The sequence below is a fragment of the Macaca mulatta genome, chromosome 8, assembly GCF_049350105.2.
Source record: "Macaca mulatta isolate MMU2019108-1 chromosome 8, T2T-MMU8v2.0, whole genome shotgun sequence".
In the NCBI taxonomy this organism is placed as follows: Eukaryota; Metazoa; Chordata; class Mammalia; order Primates; family Cercopithecidae; genus Macaca; species Macaca mulatta.
In genome coordinates this window covers 110,145,971-110,164,856 of record NC_133413.1, presented here as the reverse complement: position 1 = coordinate 110,164,856, position 18,886 = coordinate 110,145,971, and the positions used below count along the sequence as shown (strand labels likewise).

General features: G+C 37.3%; 1 protein-coding gene across 21 annotated transcripts in view; it reads right to left on the bottom strand.

Annotated features, from left to right (window-relative positions):
- VPS13B (vacuolar protein sorting 13 homolog B) overlaps nt 1–18,886 on the bottom strand; it is an 856,590-nt gene that overhangs the window by 65,402 nt on the left and 772,302 nt on the right. For all 21 annotated transcript variants that reach the window (XR_013397363.1, XM_077943895.1, XM_077943898.1 and 18 more), the window contains exon 44: nt 2,391–2,546. Coding sequence is in view for 20 of the 21 variants with exons in the window: in XM_077943895.1 (XP_077800021.1) it covers nt 2,391–2,546 (156 nt within the window). In the remaining variant the exon portion in view is untranslated. The remainder of the gene's footprint in view (nt 1–2,390; nt 2,547–18,886) is intronic.

The window sequence follows — 18,886 nt, the reverse complement described above, 5'->3', positions numbered from 1 at the left end:
TTCATTAGAATAATTTTAAGTATGGTACACTGGGCTATGGCAGGAGGGCAGGCATGTTGTAAGCATTTTACATACACAAACTCAGTTAATCCTCACACTAACTTCCTGAGGAAGGCACTATTACTATCCCCATTTTACAGATGAGGAAATTGATTCACAAAGAGTTTAAATGACTTGCTGAAGATCACACAGCTAGCAAGCGGATACAGCCAAGTTGCCTATGATCTTGACTACAAGGACATACCATTAAAACCATTTCTCTATGGAGGGACCCTGCCATTTCAGTAATTGATAAACGTTCTAGCAGCCACACTAAAAAGAGCTGAACCACCTGGGAAAGTTTAGACTGGAGCTACGGTAGTCAAATTGTGGTCCCTGGACCAGCAGCATCAGCAGCACCTGGGAACTTGTTAGAAATGCAAATTACAGGCCACACCCAATCTGAAACTCTGGGGTTGGGAGCCAGCAATCTGTGTTTTAACAAGCCCTCCAGGGGATTCGGATACACTCTCAAATTTGAGAAGGCCTAGAGAGAAGAAATCCCTTATGTTTTTGAAGGGCTATAATGTAGAGGAGAGGTGACTTGTGGAGTCCTCACAACAAGTTTTGTGCTTGTTGTATATGCCTCATAGTTCTAGGGAAAGGTGGTGGAATGGTGAAAGATTTTTGGTTCAAAATTAGGAAGAAAACTTAGCTGGTAGTAGCCAACAGAAAGGGCTGCTGTGTGAGAGAATGAGCCTCTTGTCATCTGAACTATTCAAAGAGGCTGGATGACCTTTTCTCAGACATACTACTGAATGGGAAGGTGGATAAGACATTCTTGAAAGACCATGAGTGACAGAATCAGAAAACTAGTACATACTTACTGGGCAGATATTCATTGAGAGCAAATTCATGTAAGAGTGTTCTGAGCGCAGATGAGAGTTAGTGACACTTCTTGTTCTCTTTGGCTCAATGCTCACACTAGTAGGTTGGTCCCCACAGGAATCCTTCAGTAAGACTCATTTGTCCCATATTTGTCTCTTCGTTTATGCTATACTGTCTACTTGGAATGCTCTCTCTTAATCCAAATTCTACATATTTTCCAAAGCCCAGCTCAAGTCATATCTTCTCAGTGAAACCTCTAAATTCCCTTTACACTTACTGTCAGTTGTATACATTGTTGGGCTTACATAAAATTGCAATTTAAAAGCAAAGATTGTTTCACATACTTGGTGTTTTCCATTTTACTTTGTTCCACTTTAGGCAATCAATAAATATTCTGAGGAATGCTCGGTTAATTGGGGAGTCTTCCATGCTTCTTTTCTGAGACTCCTCTGCTAGAGTTGAGTTCTCTTTTTATTTCTGTGGCCCACAATAATAAGATCATCAAGTCTAGCTCCTTGATTAGGTGCAGACCAAGAATGCATATGGTGTGGGTCCTACTGTTCATCTCGCTAGTAGCTTCCTGCTTCCTCCTTGGCATGCAGCAACAGAATAGCCCCTGCTGCTCCATAGGGGAAGCTCCCCTTTTCCAGGGACTAAGTGCTGTTTCTATCATGTCCCACAAAAGCTCTGGATAGACTGTTACAATCCAGATGTAAATGTATATGTTGAAATTCTAATGACAAATCCAGTTATTATGTGTGCAGTGAAGCCAGTTTTCAGATTTTAATACTTCCTTTTTTTCTTTCTACTCGTCATATGCTCCATGCTTGAAAAACATCTTTTAGAAACCACATTTTCACATCTCAAGAACACAAAGAAAGTGTCAGATACTTTTTTCCCTTTGCAGTCTTAGAACTTCAAAAACAGCCAAAAGGAAGTTTTATAAAATACGTAAAAATATGTGCTGAGAGCTGAGGTTTTATATGCCAAGAGTTAGGCTGCAGTGAATTTTTACTGCAGTTAATATTAACTCCTAGGAAAAGAAAAGCTTGCTGGAGACCCAGGCCCACTCTGTCATGGGAGAGTATCACAGCACTTCCTTACAGATCATTCTCACGTGTGAGAACCAACTCTTGGTTATCCGCTGGTGGATTATCCAGGGTTCCCACTACTCTTTGCTGCTTTTCCTTCTCAATAAAGGACTTTTGGCTATTTCACAGCTCATTAGCACCTCCACCAGAAGGTAGGTGGTGACAGGGAGAAGAGGTGAAACTAAAATCAGTAAATTTTACTGCTCGTTAGCAGCTCTTGTAAAAGAAGTGGGACAAAGGGTTTGAAGCCATCATCATTGTCAGGATCATAGATAAGCATTTATTAAATGCTCACATGCGTGCTAGTAGCAGATATAACTAGGTATAACCACTGTGATTTTTAGAAAATTATTAATTATTTTCATTTAAGTTTCTTCTTCATTACACTGAATAATGAAGAGGTGTCTGGGTCAGGAACACAAATAAACTTACCTGTTTTTGTACTCCATTGAGTCGCTGAACCTTGATGATGAGAGAAGCAGTTCGACCCCTGTACTGAATTGTTCTAATAAAAGTCCCGGCATGGTCCACACTGAAAGGCTCTGACCAACGCCAGTTGCCCCAACCTTCAATACAGATGTGTAACAGCTGGAGAGAAAAACAATAATCGTCATATTGCCAAACGTGCCAACAAAAACCTAGTCCTAAAATGAAAGTCTCATTGCTGGAAAACCTTTCCATTTGTAATATTTCGCATCTGTTTTCTTTCTAACCTGCATTATTCATCCACTTCCAACTTATTCCACCAGGCTAAGAATAGCAAATATGCCACATAGAGTCAATGTGGTTTTTCAGATCACATTTTAAACCTTCTTAAAAATAATTGTCCTATCAAATGGTAAAAGGCCTGCTGAACATTTGAGAAAAGATCATTTCATTCATCTGGAGGACAAAAAGGTTGAAGTGTGAGATCAAAGAACCTTGGTATTCGCTGATAGTTTATTCCTTCTTATGGCTAGACAGTAATTAAAGTTAAAATTTTTTTTTTTATTTAACCATAAATTGCCATACCTTACTTTTTTCTTTTGATGAAGAACAAAATAGCAGTTTGAAGATGCAATTCATTTAATATACTCTCCTTATGAGATCAGATATATCAAATTAGAAATACCTTCAACATTTTAAATGTAAGATATGATGCATTTGTTCTATTTTTTTTGTTATGTACTTACTGTAACGTTTACCAATTGAGTCTCCTGATACATATTTATATTTATTCACGTAGCATTGCCATGTCTGGTCATATTTGGATTTATTTTGGGGTCAGATATGTCCTATTTCTACTCTTACCCACTAACTGCAGCTGAGAAGATCAGTTTAACTACATGAGTATTCCAAAATATATATACAATAATTAGTACTTTTTTAGGAAACAGGTTTAAATGAAAACAATGTTCTATGATTTGTAAGTACAAGGAAAGAAATCTGACGTTTTTTTTTTTTGAGTCTTGCTCTGTCACCAGGCTGGAGTGCAGTGACGCGATCTCGGTTCACTGCAACCTCCACCTCCCGGGTTCAAGCGATTCTCCTGCCTCAGCCTCCCGAGTAGCTGGGACTACAGGCGTGCCACCACACCCGGCTAATTTTTGTATTTTTAGTAGAGGTGGGGTTTCACCATGTTGGCCAGGCTGGTCTCGATCTCTTGACCTCATGATCTGCCTGCCTCAGCCTCTCAAAGTGCTGGGATTACAGGCGTGAGCCACTGCACCTGGCCGAAAACTGATATTTTAAGAAAAATGTATTTATATCATATGCAAACAATTTAAAGTTTTCTTTCACATCACATATAATTTTTTAACAGAGCTAACCAAAGGTAAATCTCATGAAAAACTCCCAATTAGTAGACAGAATAAAACTTTGAAAACATCCTGTAACACTATCATAAAAGGCCCTAATAATAAATACATTAAGGATTTACGTGGAAATTGCCATAATATTAAATGTCTTGGTGGAAGCAGGTTATTTTTTAGTTTCAGCCTTAGGAGGAGTCCTGATAACATGCTTAAATTTAAAAAATTCCCAAGGTCATCACAGCATACGTTTTCGATGTTAAGATAGGGCTTTTTTTAAAAAAAAAATCTGAATACATTATTTAAAAAAATCTCCTAACTCATCTCCCTGCTGTTAATACGGCCTCACTCCAGTTCTTCCTCCACACACAGCCAGTGATCTTGTGATAGGAAAAGGCTATCAGTTAGGTGACTTCTAAAAAAGGCTAACAGCTAAGAAAACACACGTGTGTGCGTACACACACACACACACACACACAAACACCCTGGATAGCAAATACCTTTAGGGAAAATATGGTCTTATATACACTCTACAACATAAAAGTACCAGAATATCTTTGATGTTTAAATATTAGTAACAGAGAAAAAAAGAAAAATAGCAGTGTTTGGAACCATTTCAGTTTTTTATAGCAGCAACTGGGAATCAAGCTCAGGGTACACACAAAACTAAAAGAAATAAGAAAGTTGTTTTCTTTGGACAGACTAGTAGCTGGAAATGACAAAAAAAAAAAAAAATAATGAGGCAAGGTACTTAAGATCAAGCTCAGCTATATTTTTCCTGAACATTTCATAGACTCTAGAGAAAGTTTTAATGTACACAATGTAATTTTAAGTGAGGAATGTTCACATTTGCATATGAGCTCAGCTTTAGATAGCTGCTCACTCTGTGTACACAGCTTTTAAGGACTGGATGCCACCAAGGAATATGCTGTCAGGTTTTGCTTGGCAGCTATTTGTTCTCAGAATGTTGGCACAGATATTTTCTTTGAATTATGAAAATTCAGATATGTTTGGATTTAGTTCATACAGGAAAATTAAGTGGGAGAAAAACATTTGTAACACTTCTTCCCACATGCATCATCAATGGAACATTTGTAATGTTTGGTCTACTGTTAAAAAACATCTAAATATCTCTGGCAATTAGATGCATATAATTCATTAGGAAAGGAACTACATTCTTAGGAGAGAAACCAACAAAAAGAAATTCAGGAGGCCTAGCAGTACTTCAGTTCTCCTTCCCATTGTGTAATCACCCCTGCCTGGGAATCCGCGGCACTGGATTTGAGCACTGGATGGCAGTGAGTGCTCAGATACCCACAGATGCCTGGCTAAGGTGAGAGGTTTTGTTCTTGCTGGACCCACTGACTAAATTTCACTGCTACAGGTACTGTAAGTCTCCATTTAGTAACGAAGACTTGCATACCTATTTTATTTCTCTACAGAAGGAAGCATAATATCAGGCACAAAAAGATGTGCCATCTGTGTTAGACCACCTGATTCAGATGAGATTTCGATCACCATCCAGTACATCTCATTACTCAGGTACTGTCAGGAAGGGAATTGCTCACCATCCAGTACATCTCATTACTCAGGTACTGTCAGGAAGGGAATTGCTCACCATCCAGTACATCTCATTACTCAGGTACTGTCAGGAAGGGAATTGCTCACCATCCAGTACATCTCATTACTCAGGTACTGTCAGGAAGGGAATTGCTAGGACTATGGAGGAAATACGGAGGAAGAGATGTGTTCTCTGTCCCACAAGGAGATTATGTCATATAGGGAAAATAAGGCAAGAACAAAAAACTAACATGAGGCAGTCAGGAAAGGAGAGGAGCAGTCACATAGTAGTCCAGATAAGGAAGGGTCTGGATCAGGTTGCTGTGATTAAGAAAACATTGGGAAGCAGCTGGATCTCAGAGTTTGGGTAGGATTTCAACTGGCAAAGATGACAGTTCCTTCCCACGCCAAAAAGACAGTGTGAGATGTGCAAAGACTACACATGATCCGGACAAGGTTAACCATCTCAATTGGCCACAGAAAAGGGAACATGGATAAAGGGGTGGGGGATAAGGTTAAATACATAGATTTAGATTGTGGCTGGCACAGATTTACTAAACTAAGGAATTTGCACATTATGCAGGAATTAGTGGATAGTCACTGATACCTTCCCTATAAGTGAGCAACGTGATGACAAAGAATGAGAGCACATGGAGAGGCAGGAAGACTGCAGGAGTTGGATGAGGGGCAATGTGGGCTAGAAATACAGGGGAGAGAAAGGCAACGGGCTTCACAGAAAATAACTATCCCTTCTGCCTGAAGCCCAAGACATTTTTTTTTAATACTTTATGTTCTAGGATACATGTGCACAATGTACAGTTTTGTTACATATGTATACATGTGCCATGTTGGTGTGCTGCACCCATTAACTCATCATTTACATTATGTATATCTACTAATGATATCCCTCCCCTCTCCACCCATCAATTTGGAAATTTTCTTTCACCTCTTTTCTATTAAGATTTTCCTTCCTTACTTCCCCTGCTATCATTCAATCTATCCAGGATTTTCAGTCTCTTTGGTCTACTTAGATAGTGTCTAATATTTTCCACTGCGGGGGAAAAAGTCAAACAGGAAGTATTCTTGTTGGAAGTTTTCGATGACAACTAAAACTAAGCAATAAGGCAGGTTGTACAGTCGCCACACTCGATGGAAGGTCCCAAGAGGGTACACTTTCTTTCGTTCCAGCAGACCCTGGTGCTGGCAGCCAGACTAAATTCATAGTTTTCCCATTGAAGACCTCAGATGGAAGCATATACAGTTTTCAACTCATTTTTTTTTTTTCTATACAAAATAGAACTTAAAACAGAATTACTGATCAGGGAATTGGGGATCAGCTCTGAGGACCACCCACAGTTTTGTCCAAAGGAGAATTCCTGAATTGATATATTTAGGAGGAAAGAAGAATAAGATAAAATCCCGGAAAAGAGTACACCAAGAAGAGAAAGAAAAAGTGGATGGTTAAATAAAAAATGTTAACCTGCACCTTAAAACATAAATGATAAAGGTATCAAATACTTTTTTGTGAAGTTACATATTTCACTATTCATTTTAAAACTATTGTCAAGATTTTTTCTACTTCAGTATCACAAATTAAAATTTTATCTTCACACTCATTTGTGTATTTTTTTTGCATTTTATAGTAATTTACCCTACAGTAATATGTAATGTTCTAAAAAGAAACTGGAGATTTAAACAACTTCAAAAAAATTCCTAATCCATTGTATTCATTGTAGAAATTTTAAGAGTTCTTAAAAATGAACATGCAATCCAAGTGATATAAACTACTGTATGTATATATGTGTGTATATATATATATATATTTTTTTTCTGGTAATATATTTTTATATATTATTTATATATAAAAACTTAGGCACCATTTTATTATATTTTAGAGACAGAGTCACTCTGTTGCCCAGACTAGAGTGCAGTGGTGTGATCATAGCTCATTGCAACCTTGAACTCCTGACCCCTCAAGTGATCTTCCTGCCTCAGCCTCCCGAGTAGCTAGGACTACAGGTACATGCCACCATGCCTGGCTTTTTCAATTTTTTTTATTTTTTGTAAAGATGAGGTCTCGTTATTTTGCCCAGGCTGATCTTGAACTCCTGGCCTCAATCAATTCTTCCCCCTTGGCCTCCCAAAGTGCTAGGATTACAGGCATGAGCTATTGAACCTGGCCCGTTTATTTTATAAACTTCTAAACTCATCATAATATCCCAAGAGTCTAGTGTATAGCAGGCATTCAATAAATATTTGTTGAATAAATAAATCAAGATTAATACAAAATAACCAAAAGTAAGTATCTTAAAATGTCAGTGGTGATATCTGTTCATAAAATGGTATCACAAAATTAGTATGAGTGCCTCCTGGGGCCAGGGACTGCAGTCACTCAGTCCCCAATTCAGCCCCCAGTTGCAGTCCCCAGGCAATTACTGTACCTAATAGGATGTGCCAGATACTTGATAGGGTGTTGGCCAAATGCCCAAATCCTGGTGAATGTGGTCACACCCTGCCTCCTATTTTCTGCAGAAGAAGACATGGGCACTCCGTACTGTGCCTGGGCCCACTCAATACAGATCATGAAGGCAGAAAAAACTGTGGCCAGCAAGTGCTGCCAGCCAGCAGCCGAGCAATTCTACAACTCTGAGATCAAATTCCTGCTGCCTCACGGCATTCTGTGTCGCCAGCACAAGCCAAGCTTCACCACCAAGAGGCCCAACACCTTATTCTAGGTGTTTGGCCCTCTCACCCCAGGTCTGTCCAAATAAACTCAAGAATGTCAAAACAAAACCAAAACCAAAATGAGTATTAAATCAAGATATTTAGAAGAGTTTCCTATTTTGAATGATCTTTCAACAAAGGAGATTTGTCTTACAGGGATAATAATATTAGATTAAACACCAAATCAATGTAATCCCTCAGATTCATAATTCAGATACTGCAGTACTGATATTAAAATATCAAGTAGGCCCAAAATGATACAATAGGTGAGCATCATGGGTAAAAATTAAGTTGAAATACTAAAATAATTCTTGTCTATCCAAAATACTATCTGGAAAGTCAACTGAATCAAAATTAAATCACTTGCTTGGAATACATGCATCTAAGTGGAACTGATAGTACATTCCACACTACTAAATTAGCGTAAGAATGAAATATGTTGCTTATTATTGCTTTTTCAAGGAATTTGAATTTCAAGATGTTTAGCGTATCTGAAATAATGCCAAAAACCAAGTAGAAAAATTTCTAGGTAATGACTAATGCTTGGTGTCATAATTCAATGCTGAAACTTTTAATGCTGAAATTCTTAGGGCCCCATATATCCTTTCACATTTATAGAATATAATTTCCCACCTAAAAGAGTAAGTTGAAATAAATACAACTGAATTATTTTTGAACCCTTTGATGTAGTTTGTTTTGGTAGGAAAAAGAAAAAGAGAAAGTAAGCTCAACTGTGAAAGCCTTTCTAAATCATTCAGGGTGTGATATAATGGAGGCTGCATTGTTGTGATGTAAGTGTTGGCTATTCTTCCACAAAATATGGGTGCTGTAAGTTTTCTCTCAAGCTTATTTGAATTCATTGAAGGCCACAAATACTGTGTAATTAGCATGAAACAACCTCTTACAATAGAGGGAAACCTGACACATTCATAAAAATGTGGTTGGAATAAAAATTGTGGCTGAAAGGTAATCCTTATATACAAAAAATCTGACTTGTAATACCTATTGATGCATCAATTCTATGAAATAATCTATCCTAAAGTAATAATTACAGATGTGTGTAAAGAATGTATCTAGATGTATGTTTATCCCAGTGCTAGTTTAATAATAAAAATTTGGCAGTATTAGGAAATTGGTCAAATAACACGGTAAAAATAAAAACAGCTTTCCTTTATTAGACATTATGTGTCAAGCACTGGGCTAAGGGCTTTTTAATATTACTTATTCCTTAAAACAATCTTGTAAGGTAGACAGATGAAAAAATAAATGGAGGTACACAGGGGCTGAGGGATTTCTTCAGGTACACAGGGCCAGAGTGTTGGGAAGGGAAAGATACAAGATCTGAAGTTATTCAGAGCCTCTGTTCAAAACTATACTAACAGTAGAGTACTTTCAAGTGGCTGAAAAACAATCATAGCATGAAAACATGTTAATGCTATCAGTTAACAACAGATTAATTGAAAAACACACATTACAAAAAGGTATGTGCAGTACCCCCATTTTTGTAAAACAAATAAACAAAAAGTATGTATGCCTATTCCAAAGGAAGAAAAAGGCTAGAAATATGCCATAATGCTAACAGTGGTTAGTTCAGGGTTATGGGATTATGCATTTTAAGTTTCCTTTTTTCCATGTGTGTTTTGTGTGCTTCCTCAGGTAATTTCCAAATTTAATATTACAACTATGTCTTATTTGGCAATCAGACAAAAATGTTATTAAAATAAAAAATGTCTAATAGTATGCTAGAGAGGACACATTTTAGGTAAAAAGAAATTGTACATTTCTATTTTAAAAGTTCAAGTTCAGCCTCCTAGTCAAAGCCAAATTTTCCCAACTTGCACGCTTGGCACTTTGCCAAGAGGGTGACATGATCTTCAGTTCATCTCTGTAGCCTCCGTAATTCCTAGTACAGAGTCTGACTTGCTATATTGCTATGTTACATATTCGCATGATTCTTAGGAGCCATTTAATGCGATTATGTGAACTTTTTACCCTAGGGCAACAGCTTGTTTTTTTATTTGAGACTGGGTCTCCCTTTATTGCCCAGACTTGAGTGCAGTGGCACAATCATGACTCACTGTAGTCTCAACCTCATGGGCTCAAGTGATCCTCCCACCTCAGCCTTCTGAGTAGTTGGGACTACAGGCGCACCATGCCCTACTAATTTTTGTATCTTTTGTAGAGCTGGTGTTTGGCCGTGTTGCCCAGGCTGCTCTTGAACTTCTGAGCTCAAGCAATCTGCCCACCTTAGCCTCCCAAAGTACTGGGATTGCAGACATGCGCCACTGTATCTGGCTCAATTTGGCGAATATTTTTAAGGATTTACAGCTATTAAATGTTTACCATAAGCCAACTAACTGTACTACACATGGTAGATATAGAAAAGAACTAGACAGTTCACTTGGGCTGAAAATGCTTACAATATAGTAGGATAAACAGATATTCAATAAGAATAATTACACTGCAAAATGTTGTTAGAGTAAGAAAAACACAGGGCTTCTGAGGGTTCTGCTTGGGGAAGTTAAAAGTTTGACCAGAGAATGTATTTTGCTTACTCCTCAAAATAAGAAAGACACGTTGAAATAGAACAAAAGATGATAGTAATGTTACTTCTGATAAACAAAAGTAGGTGACAACCTAACCTGTCATGTGACAACCAGGGATGGAGTGGTTATTTCTGTACAAAATTTGTGTCTACAAACATATTGATTATATTAGAAACAAAGACAAGCCATAAATGCAGCAAGCTATGGCTTCAAACTATTTTTGAAAACAACTCCTGGTCATTTATTTTAACAGAATTTAGAAAATTAACTTTCTATTATCAACTTGTCAGCTTACTTTCCTCTAATAGTTTTGATCGTAACCCAAATGGAGTCACTGAATACTGATTTTGGAAAGAAGGAGTAACTCTGGAATAAAAAAGTCATTGTTTTAGGAGGTCAAATCTTGAGACAGAGGATGAGAGAGATATAGGAAGGCAGGGTGAAGAGGAAGTGAACTCTTAGGTCAGTAACTACTATTTCCTCTCAGAGCATCAATCATCAATAAACACCAGGGATTGATGCATGAAAGACAATGAAACAAAGTAACTGACAAGAGAGTCACTGTTTGGCTGTTTGAAATAATGCTATTCATATGCTATATCTATATTCTTCATAGCTTTAAAACACTGCATTGTGTCATTTCATCATATATTTTGTAATAGTCATTTGAATTTCCCTGGGTAAGTCAGGGTATCAGATTTCACACGTTTCTAGCAAACATTAAGGCTTGATGTTTCAACATACCTATAATCAAGCCATAGAATCTTTTTATTATTTTTCACAAATAACTATAAACACAACTCTAAATTCAAGAATTTATTTATGGATTTTTATTATTCAGGAATTAATCTCTGTTCAATCTCTGGCTGAAATTTACATACTTAAAATAACCTAATAAAAGAAAAGTGGGGAGAATAGTATCATCGTTTCATTTAAATTATTTTCTACAAAACACTGAGATGCTTAATGGGTATTCTGGGCTAAAAAAAAATTAAATCTAAGTGACCTAATTTAGGAAAAACTAATATACTGCATAAACATTTTTGCAAAAAGATTTAATGAGAAAGATGTTTCATGCATTAAAATATTTTATTTTTAAATTTTATGCATAACTTTTTTGGACATTTCAATCATGAAATCAGATATAAATACTGTTAAAAAGTATGAAATGATAAATAGGCTTGTTTTAAAGAGGTCATTTCAACATTTTACATATCTATTGTTTTCATTCTTCTAAAGGCTTCCCTATAGTTAAATGATACGTGACTGAAAAAACATAAGCTGTGATATTAATAGCTGCCTTATGTCTAGAATTGTGTGACAGTCTTTAAGACTGTTTACCCTTGGTACCACCACAAAGGGTTGAAAAGCACAGATTCAAAGAACTTTGATATATATGTATATACAGAGGAGGATGGACTGTCTATAAAATCTGAAATAATTCACATTTTCTTTTTTTAAAAATAAGTAAAATAAATATAGACTTTGATTGCTTAAGTTATGTCAACAACCAGGAGATTGTGATGCTATGCAGACACACTCTTAACAGAATGATAGTCAATGGTCGCCATGCATTTGGTTAGACCCAATTCTTCAGTGGAAGAATTAAGAGTATGTTAGAAGGAAATGATGATGAATAATTTAGGTGAGCTGAGAAATGGGAGCAACAAGATAAGAAATTGGAGAGGCTGTCTGTCAGTCATTCAGATTTGGATAAATACTCTGTGAGTCAAATTATCAGATTTTATTTGTTTGCAAATCAATTTTGACAAAATACAAACAATAGAGAAACCTACCTAAAGTTTGAATAAAAGCTTTCTTTTAAACTGTTCTCAGATGTAACATTCACTACTCAGTAAAATTTAGTTTAATGTAAAATAGAAGACATGCCAGCACATGTCCTAAGAAAAGATCAAGCGATTTTTACATAATCTTCATTTTTTAGTCATCATGGCAATGTGGACAACTGTAATTATCTTTAATTTTTAATTAGAAAAAAGAAGTCAATAGATGGATATAAGAGAAATCCAAAATTTTTACAGTTATTTATTTTAACTAAGCTGCCTTGCCGTACTAAGAAAACATTTTTGTAAAGGTTAAATAAAGTATTTCATGGCAAACGCTGCTTTGTAGTGCCTGTATAACAAGAAATATGAGCCAGCCAAAGTTGTGCAAGTTGGTTTCCTTTCCCAGTAAGGGAATGTGGTATCTAAGACCTTGTCCTAACTCATTTTATCCCCAAGTGTAAGTCAAGCAAGTCAAATATGAACTAATGCCTGAAGGGAAGTCCCTGACTCCAGAAGTATGGATTATTTCACATTTATCTTAAAATCTGCTCTCAGAGTTCTTAAAATTCACTAACTTGGCAAGTCAGGAATTATCATGAGAAATGAAATAATTTCATAACTATGAAGTCATCCAACATTCCATGCATCTGACACTCAGTGGGCTTGGCCATGTCTTGGGCATTATTCTGACCTTTAAATAATAAGCTCTTCAATATTCTGGAAATAATTTAAAAGCACGGAAATAATAAGTGCCACAGTATAATAGGTATGCCATTGTCTTTGAGTTAATGCTTTTGTTACACAGACTCATGGTAACAAGTTATGATTAAAGACAATCACATTATGTATGCTGAAATCTTTACAACATTCTTAATCAGTATTTCCCATTACTTAAAAATGGCAAAATACCATGCTTTAATAGTCCAGTTGCATTCCCTTTCTCCAAGTATTCTGTATTAAAATTCACATTTAAAATTAACTTGGTAAAGGACCTTTATGTTTAGACATCAAGAATTTACATTTGCAGAGCACTGGCTTGTGAAAAGGCTTTGAGTGTCTTGTAAAAAGCTTAAGAAATCTTCAGTATATTCTTCTCCAAAGCTATATTTCAATATCTGAGATTTATTGCCAGGGGAGGAACAGAGAGACCATTAGCAGCACCAGCAGCCATTCCTCTGGGCGCTTCGCACTTGAAATATCCCCATTCTCTTTCATACAGGCTTGCAGAAAACTCTAGAAATCAGCCCTGGGACTGGATAAAGGACCCTATCACAATCCTATCTTTGCCATTTCTTGTGAAAGACTTTAAAAATCTTGAAATTGGTCATTTTATAAACTAGTTTTACAAAGAAACTTTGAAATATAAAGGAAAAGGAAAACTCAACCCTAAACTTCTGCCTCTGATTTAGGTAGAATGTATCTCCCAACAGAAAATGAAAAAATTCCAAATATGCTCTATGCATTAAATACTTAATGAACAAAACTGCTAGGACCCCATTTACTTCTATTGGTGACTTCAAAAGGCACTGTAATCTCCCTCAGAGAATGTAAGTTTCCTGGAATCCCTGATGAAACTAAAAATATTTTAAGAGAAAAAAGTGAAGGGACAGAGTCTACAGACTACTTTTTTTTTTTTTGCTATTTCAATTACTGCTTAAAACTGAAATGAAAATGCAGTTGATGGTGGCTGGACGGTAGTTCCTGGGTACTCAAATGGAGTCAGTGTTTACAGAATATTTTGGATTAAAATCCTTGCCAGATGGTCCCAAGAAGTGTTTACCTCACTGTTGATTTTAGCTATCTTAATGTCAGCAACAATAAAAAGAAGCTTGTTACTGCCACTCGGGAGCAAAGGCATAAAATCCTTCCTCCCCAAATGGAACTGCTAGTTGCAGACAGCTGTGCCCTACACAACAATAAGGGTGATACTGTAGATTTCTGGGAAACTATTTCCACAATTAGAGAAAGACATTATGTGGCAAATTTAACTTGTAATGACATCTACTTTAAATATATAATATTTAGTGATTAAGCTATATACTTTTAGTTTATGGTAAACAATAAAAATTTTCATAGAATAAGCACAAAAGGCTAAACAAAAATGTGAAGAGTTAGACACACATGAAAGTTGTGCCCAATTGAAGTATATTGCTAATCTTCTTCTGTAGCATGTTTCTATTTTATGACTTTTCATTAGAGGCCATAAGGAGGCCAAAGGGGCAGGAATGGGAAAAAGGGCAGGGGTGTGCGACCAGGAGCTACTCTTAAGAGCCCAACTGAATTGACAGTATATTGAGGCATGTATTTTGAGCTCAGTGCCTCCTTTGTGTGTATATTAATAGTATATACAAAAGTATCCAACATTATGCAAATAATAGTGTTTATAATTTTATTAAGGTTTTAAATCTATGTTCTTGAGAAATCCCAAAACTTATTCAATGAACATTTATTGGCTGGGTGTGGTGGTTCACTCCTGTAATCCCAGCACTTTTGGAAGCAGAGGTAGGAGGATCGCTTGAGCCCAGGACTCAGAGGCTGTAGAGAGCCGTGGACGTGCCACTGCACTCCAGCCTGGGCCACAGAGCAAAACTCTGTCTCAAAAAAATAACAAAAATCAAGGAACACTTCCCGCCTGTCTATTATAAGCAAGATACAGGATTAAATATTGTGGAAACAATACCTTATTAAAGTCCTCTTTTTCTTCCCTTTCATTCTCAGCAAACATCCAATACAACCTCAACCATATTCATGCCCATCTTCATTCTCTCCCTCCTATCTCAAGAATAGGAGGAGACTATTGTGGTACATTGCAAATGGCCACAAATTCTCTGCAGCAACTCTTACCAAGATCTAGTTCCTTACTGTTTGGATCTGGCTTAACCTTGTGGCTTGCTCTGTGAAACAGAATGTAGTGGAAGTGAGGCTGTGTGAATTGAGCCCAGGTTCAAGAGGCCCTGGAGTCTCTGCTCTCATTCTTCTGGGACAGTGTTACCAGGTGAAGAAGCTTGGCTAGCTTATTGGTGAGATCACGTGGATGAGAACCAAGACACCTGGCAAACAGCCTGCTGACCACTAAATATGTGGGTGAGGCCATTGTAGACCACCCAGCCCTCACTGATTTCCAGCTGACTTCAGCCTCCTAAGTGAGACCAGGTGAGACCCACAGAAGAACCTCTTGAGTTCACCTAGATGTCTGACCAACAGACTCACGAGCTAATAAATGGTTTTTAAGTCGCTAAGTGTTGGGATGGTTTGTTAAACAGCAATAAATATTTGGTATAAACTTCTTCCTTCAAGATCAGTCCTTCCACTTGTGATCTGAATTCTTTCCTTTTCTTCCCTTCTAAGATTTTATGCCATTAGTGATTCTCTCTTCTGTGTCATTAATTTCTTTATTTCTTTCTTCTCCTATAGTAATGTGCCTAACTCTTCTTCCATTTAAAATTGTTCCTTAACCCTGTGGCTTTCTGTAGCTAACACATAATTAATACTAAAACAAACAAACAAAAACTTCATGCTCATCATCACCACTTCATCACTTCCCATTCACTTCTCAGCCCACTGTAATCTGGCTTTTATCCCTATCTCTCTACTGAAAGTGCTTTCCTTGAGCCATCAATGATGTTCCAATTGCCGAATACAATAGTCTCTTTTTTTCAATTCTTACCTCACCCAGTTCCCTTAGGACATTTAACAACACTGATAATTCTATCCCTCTAAATATCCTTTTTGGATTTTAAAACACCATTATGTCCTGGTTTTCCTGTGACATCTTGGTTTTCCTCACAGCTCTTATTTCCTCTCAATACATTTTATTTCACAGCCCAACTCCCAAATTCAGCTACTGATCCTTTTGCAAGCTCACCTCCAAAATAGCCCCAGTAATCCTTGCCTCTTGTTATCTGTGCCTTTGTGTAGTCCCCTACTGAATAGGGCAGATCTGTGTAGGATACTACAAATAAGACAATGAATGACTTCTGAGGCTAGGCCATAAAAGATATTGTGGCTTCTGCCTTGGATCACTTGATCTGGAAGACAGCAGCTGCCATGTCATGAGACTACTCAAGTAACTCTCTGGAGAGATCCCTATAGTGAAGTGCTGAGGTCTCCTACCAAGAGTCATGGAGGTAAGTATTTTGGAGATGCATCTTCCAGATCAGATGAGCCTTCAGATGAGTGCAGCTCCATCTGCTGTCTTGATTACAACCTTATCAGAAACACTGAGCTGGAATCACTCAGTTAGACCATGCCCCAAATTCTTGACTAACAAGACTATGGGATAATAAGTGCTTATTGCTTTACATACTCAAGTTTTGGGGTAACTTTTTATATAGCAATAGGTGACTAATAGAGATTTAGTATCTGTAAATGGGATACTACTGTAACAGAAGTCTAAAATGTGGAGGAGGCTTGGAGCTGGAAAGTGAGTAAAAACTGGAAGAACTTGGAAAGAGCGTTAGTGAATGTCTACATACTTCAGAGAGATTATTAATAGAAACGTGATGGTCCTAGAGGAGACTGCCAGCTAGAGAGTGAGAAAAATGTTATTGGAAATGGGTGGAAAGGGGATCCTTGCTATGTGGTGGCAGAAAGTTTTTCAACACTATCACCTGCAGTAACACGGAAAGTAGAAAATTTGCCTAATAAACTACATGATCTAGCTAAGTAGATTTCCAGGCAGTGTTGAAGTGCCTCCTAGCTTCTACCTGCTGCTAATATTAAAATCCACAAGGGGAGATATAAGCTTAAGGAAGGACTGTCAGATAAAAAGGAGCCAGGACTTGCTATTTTGAAAGTTCCTAGCCTTATGAGATGCAAATGATGCTAAAATGAAGAAATGGCTTCCCAGCAAAGATCAAATCCAGGACATGGTCAGAAAAGCTGGGTCTAAATATGAAGCAAATAATATGCCTGTAAAATCTTTTGAAAGACCTTAGAAAGACCTAAATTGATAGCTCAGAGAACTAGTCAAAAACAAAAGGAGTTCTAAGACACTGAAGGGTTATGTCCCTCAGTAATATCAGAAAAATCTTCAAGTAGAGAAGGGCTTATCTAAAAGATACATGGGGGTAATTTTGTCTAATATAGTAAACCTCAGTAAGAATAACAAGAGACCCACAAAGTTGTTTAAAGAATAATATTGGCAGAAACACTGCCAACTTAGACTGAAAGAGGTAAGGATAGTACAAAATGAAAAGACGACTCTGAACCTTCAAAATTCTACCAGCAGAAAGCAGGCTGGGAAAACTACAAGGTGCAAACAAAAGCTACTTTTCATGGAAAAGAATGCGTGACTCAGAGGCTGGAGCCAAGTGCACAAAGCCACGAGCAACAGGGAGCTACTTCCAAGTGGGAGTAATACTGAGTACTAATTAAGAAACTTCCAACATTTATCTGATTGAATTTAAGAATTTCTATGGACCAGAAACTCCTGTGTGTCTTCTGTTTTCTCATTTTATGCATGGAAATGTCTACTGTAGTTATCGTATGCCTATATCACCATTGTACATTGTTCTGCAGCAACAGATAGTTCTTCTCTTAGGACTCTCTCCTTGGGCATGCTTATTTGTTCCCACTTCTAGCTAGGCACCAATAACAGGCCAAATTTGTATCTCCAGGTCAGACTATTCTTTTGAGCTCCAGCCTCTTACATTGAATTTGCCTACTTTACATGTCCATTTGGATGTCTAGTTAGGGGCAAAGGACTAAAAAGGAACCCTTGGTTATAGAGAGCCAAGTTCTTTCTACTTTAAAAAATGTTTTGTATAGACAGGGTCTTGCTATGTTGCCCCAGACTAGTCTCAAACACCTGGCCTCAAGCTATCTTTCCTATCTTAGCCTCCCAAAGTTTTGGGATTATAGGCGTGAGCCACCACTGCACCCAGCCAAGCTGAGTCCTTTACTAGGAGCTTTATGAATGTTTTTCATGGAATATTTACAATAGTCACTTAATTATGCAGAAGAGGAAGTTGAAGCTCCAAGAAATTAAGAAACTGTCCATTCTTCATGCAGCTATCAAACCTTAGGAGTGAAACTCAGGTATTTATGGCTTCAAATTTGTGCTTTTTCTAATATACCATCCTTCCTGCCCTCTATAGCAGCCTAAAATTCAATGTGTCCAAAATGGTTTTCAGGATTACTCTGTTGTGCTCTTACACCCTGCCCCATTATCTGTCTCTCAAACATTTTCCTACTCAGCTCCCTGGTCTTGGCCAATAGCAAAACTGGCAACACATCACCTAAGTCTGAAACCTCAGAGTCAAACCAGACCCTTCTCTTCCATGATCAATAATCAAATCCTGGTTATTTTAACCTCCCAAATTTCTTCCAAACAGACCTCTATCAAGTTAAACCTTCTCTCAGCAATTTAAAGATGCTGTTCCACTGTCTTCTAGCCTCCATGGTATCTAAAGAGAAGTCCATAGTAATTTGATTGTTGTTCTCCTAATGTGTTGTAGGTAATGTGTTTTCCTCTGGCTGCTTTCAAAATTTCCTCTTTTATCTTTGGTTTTCAGTAGTTT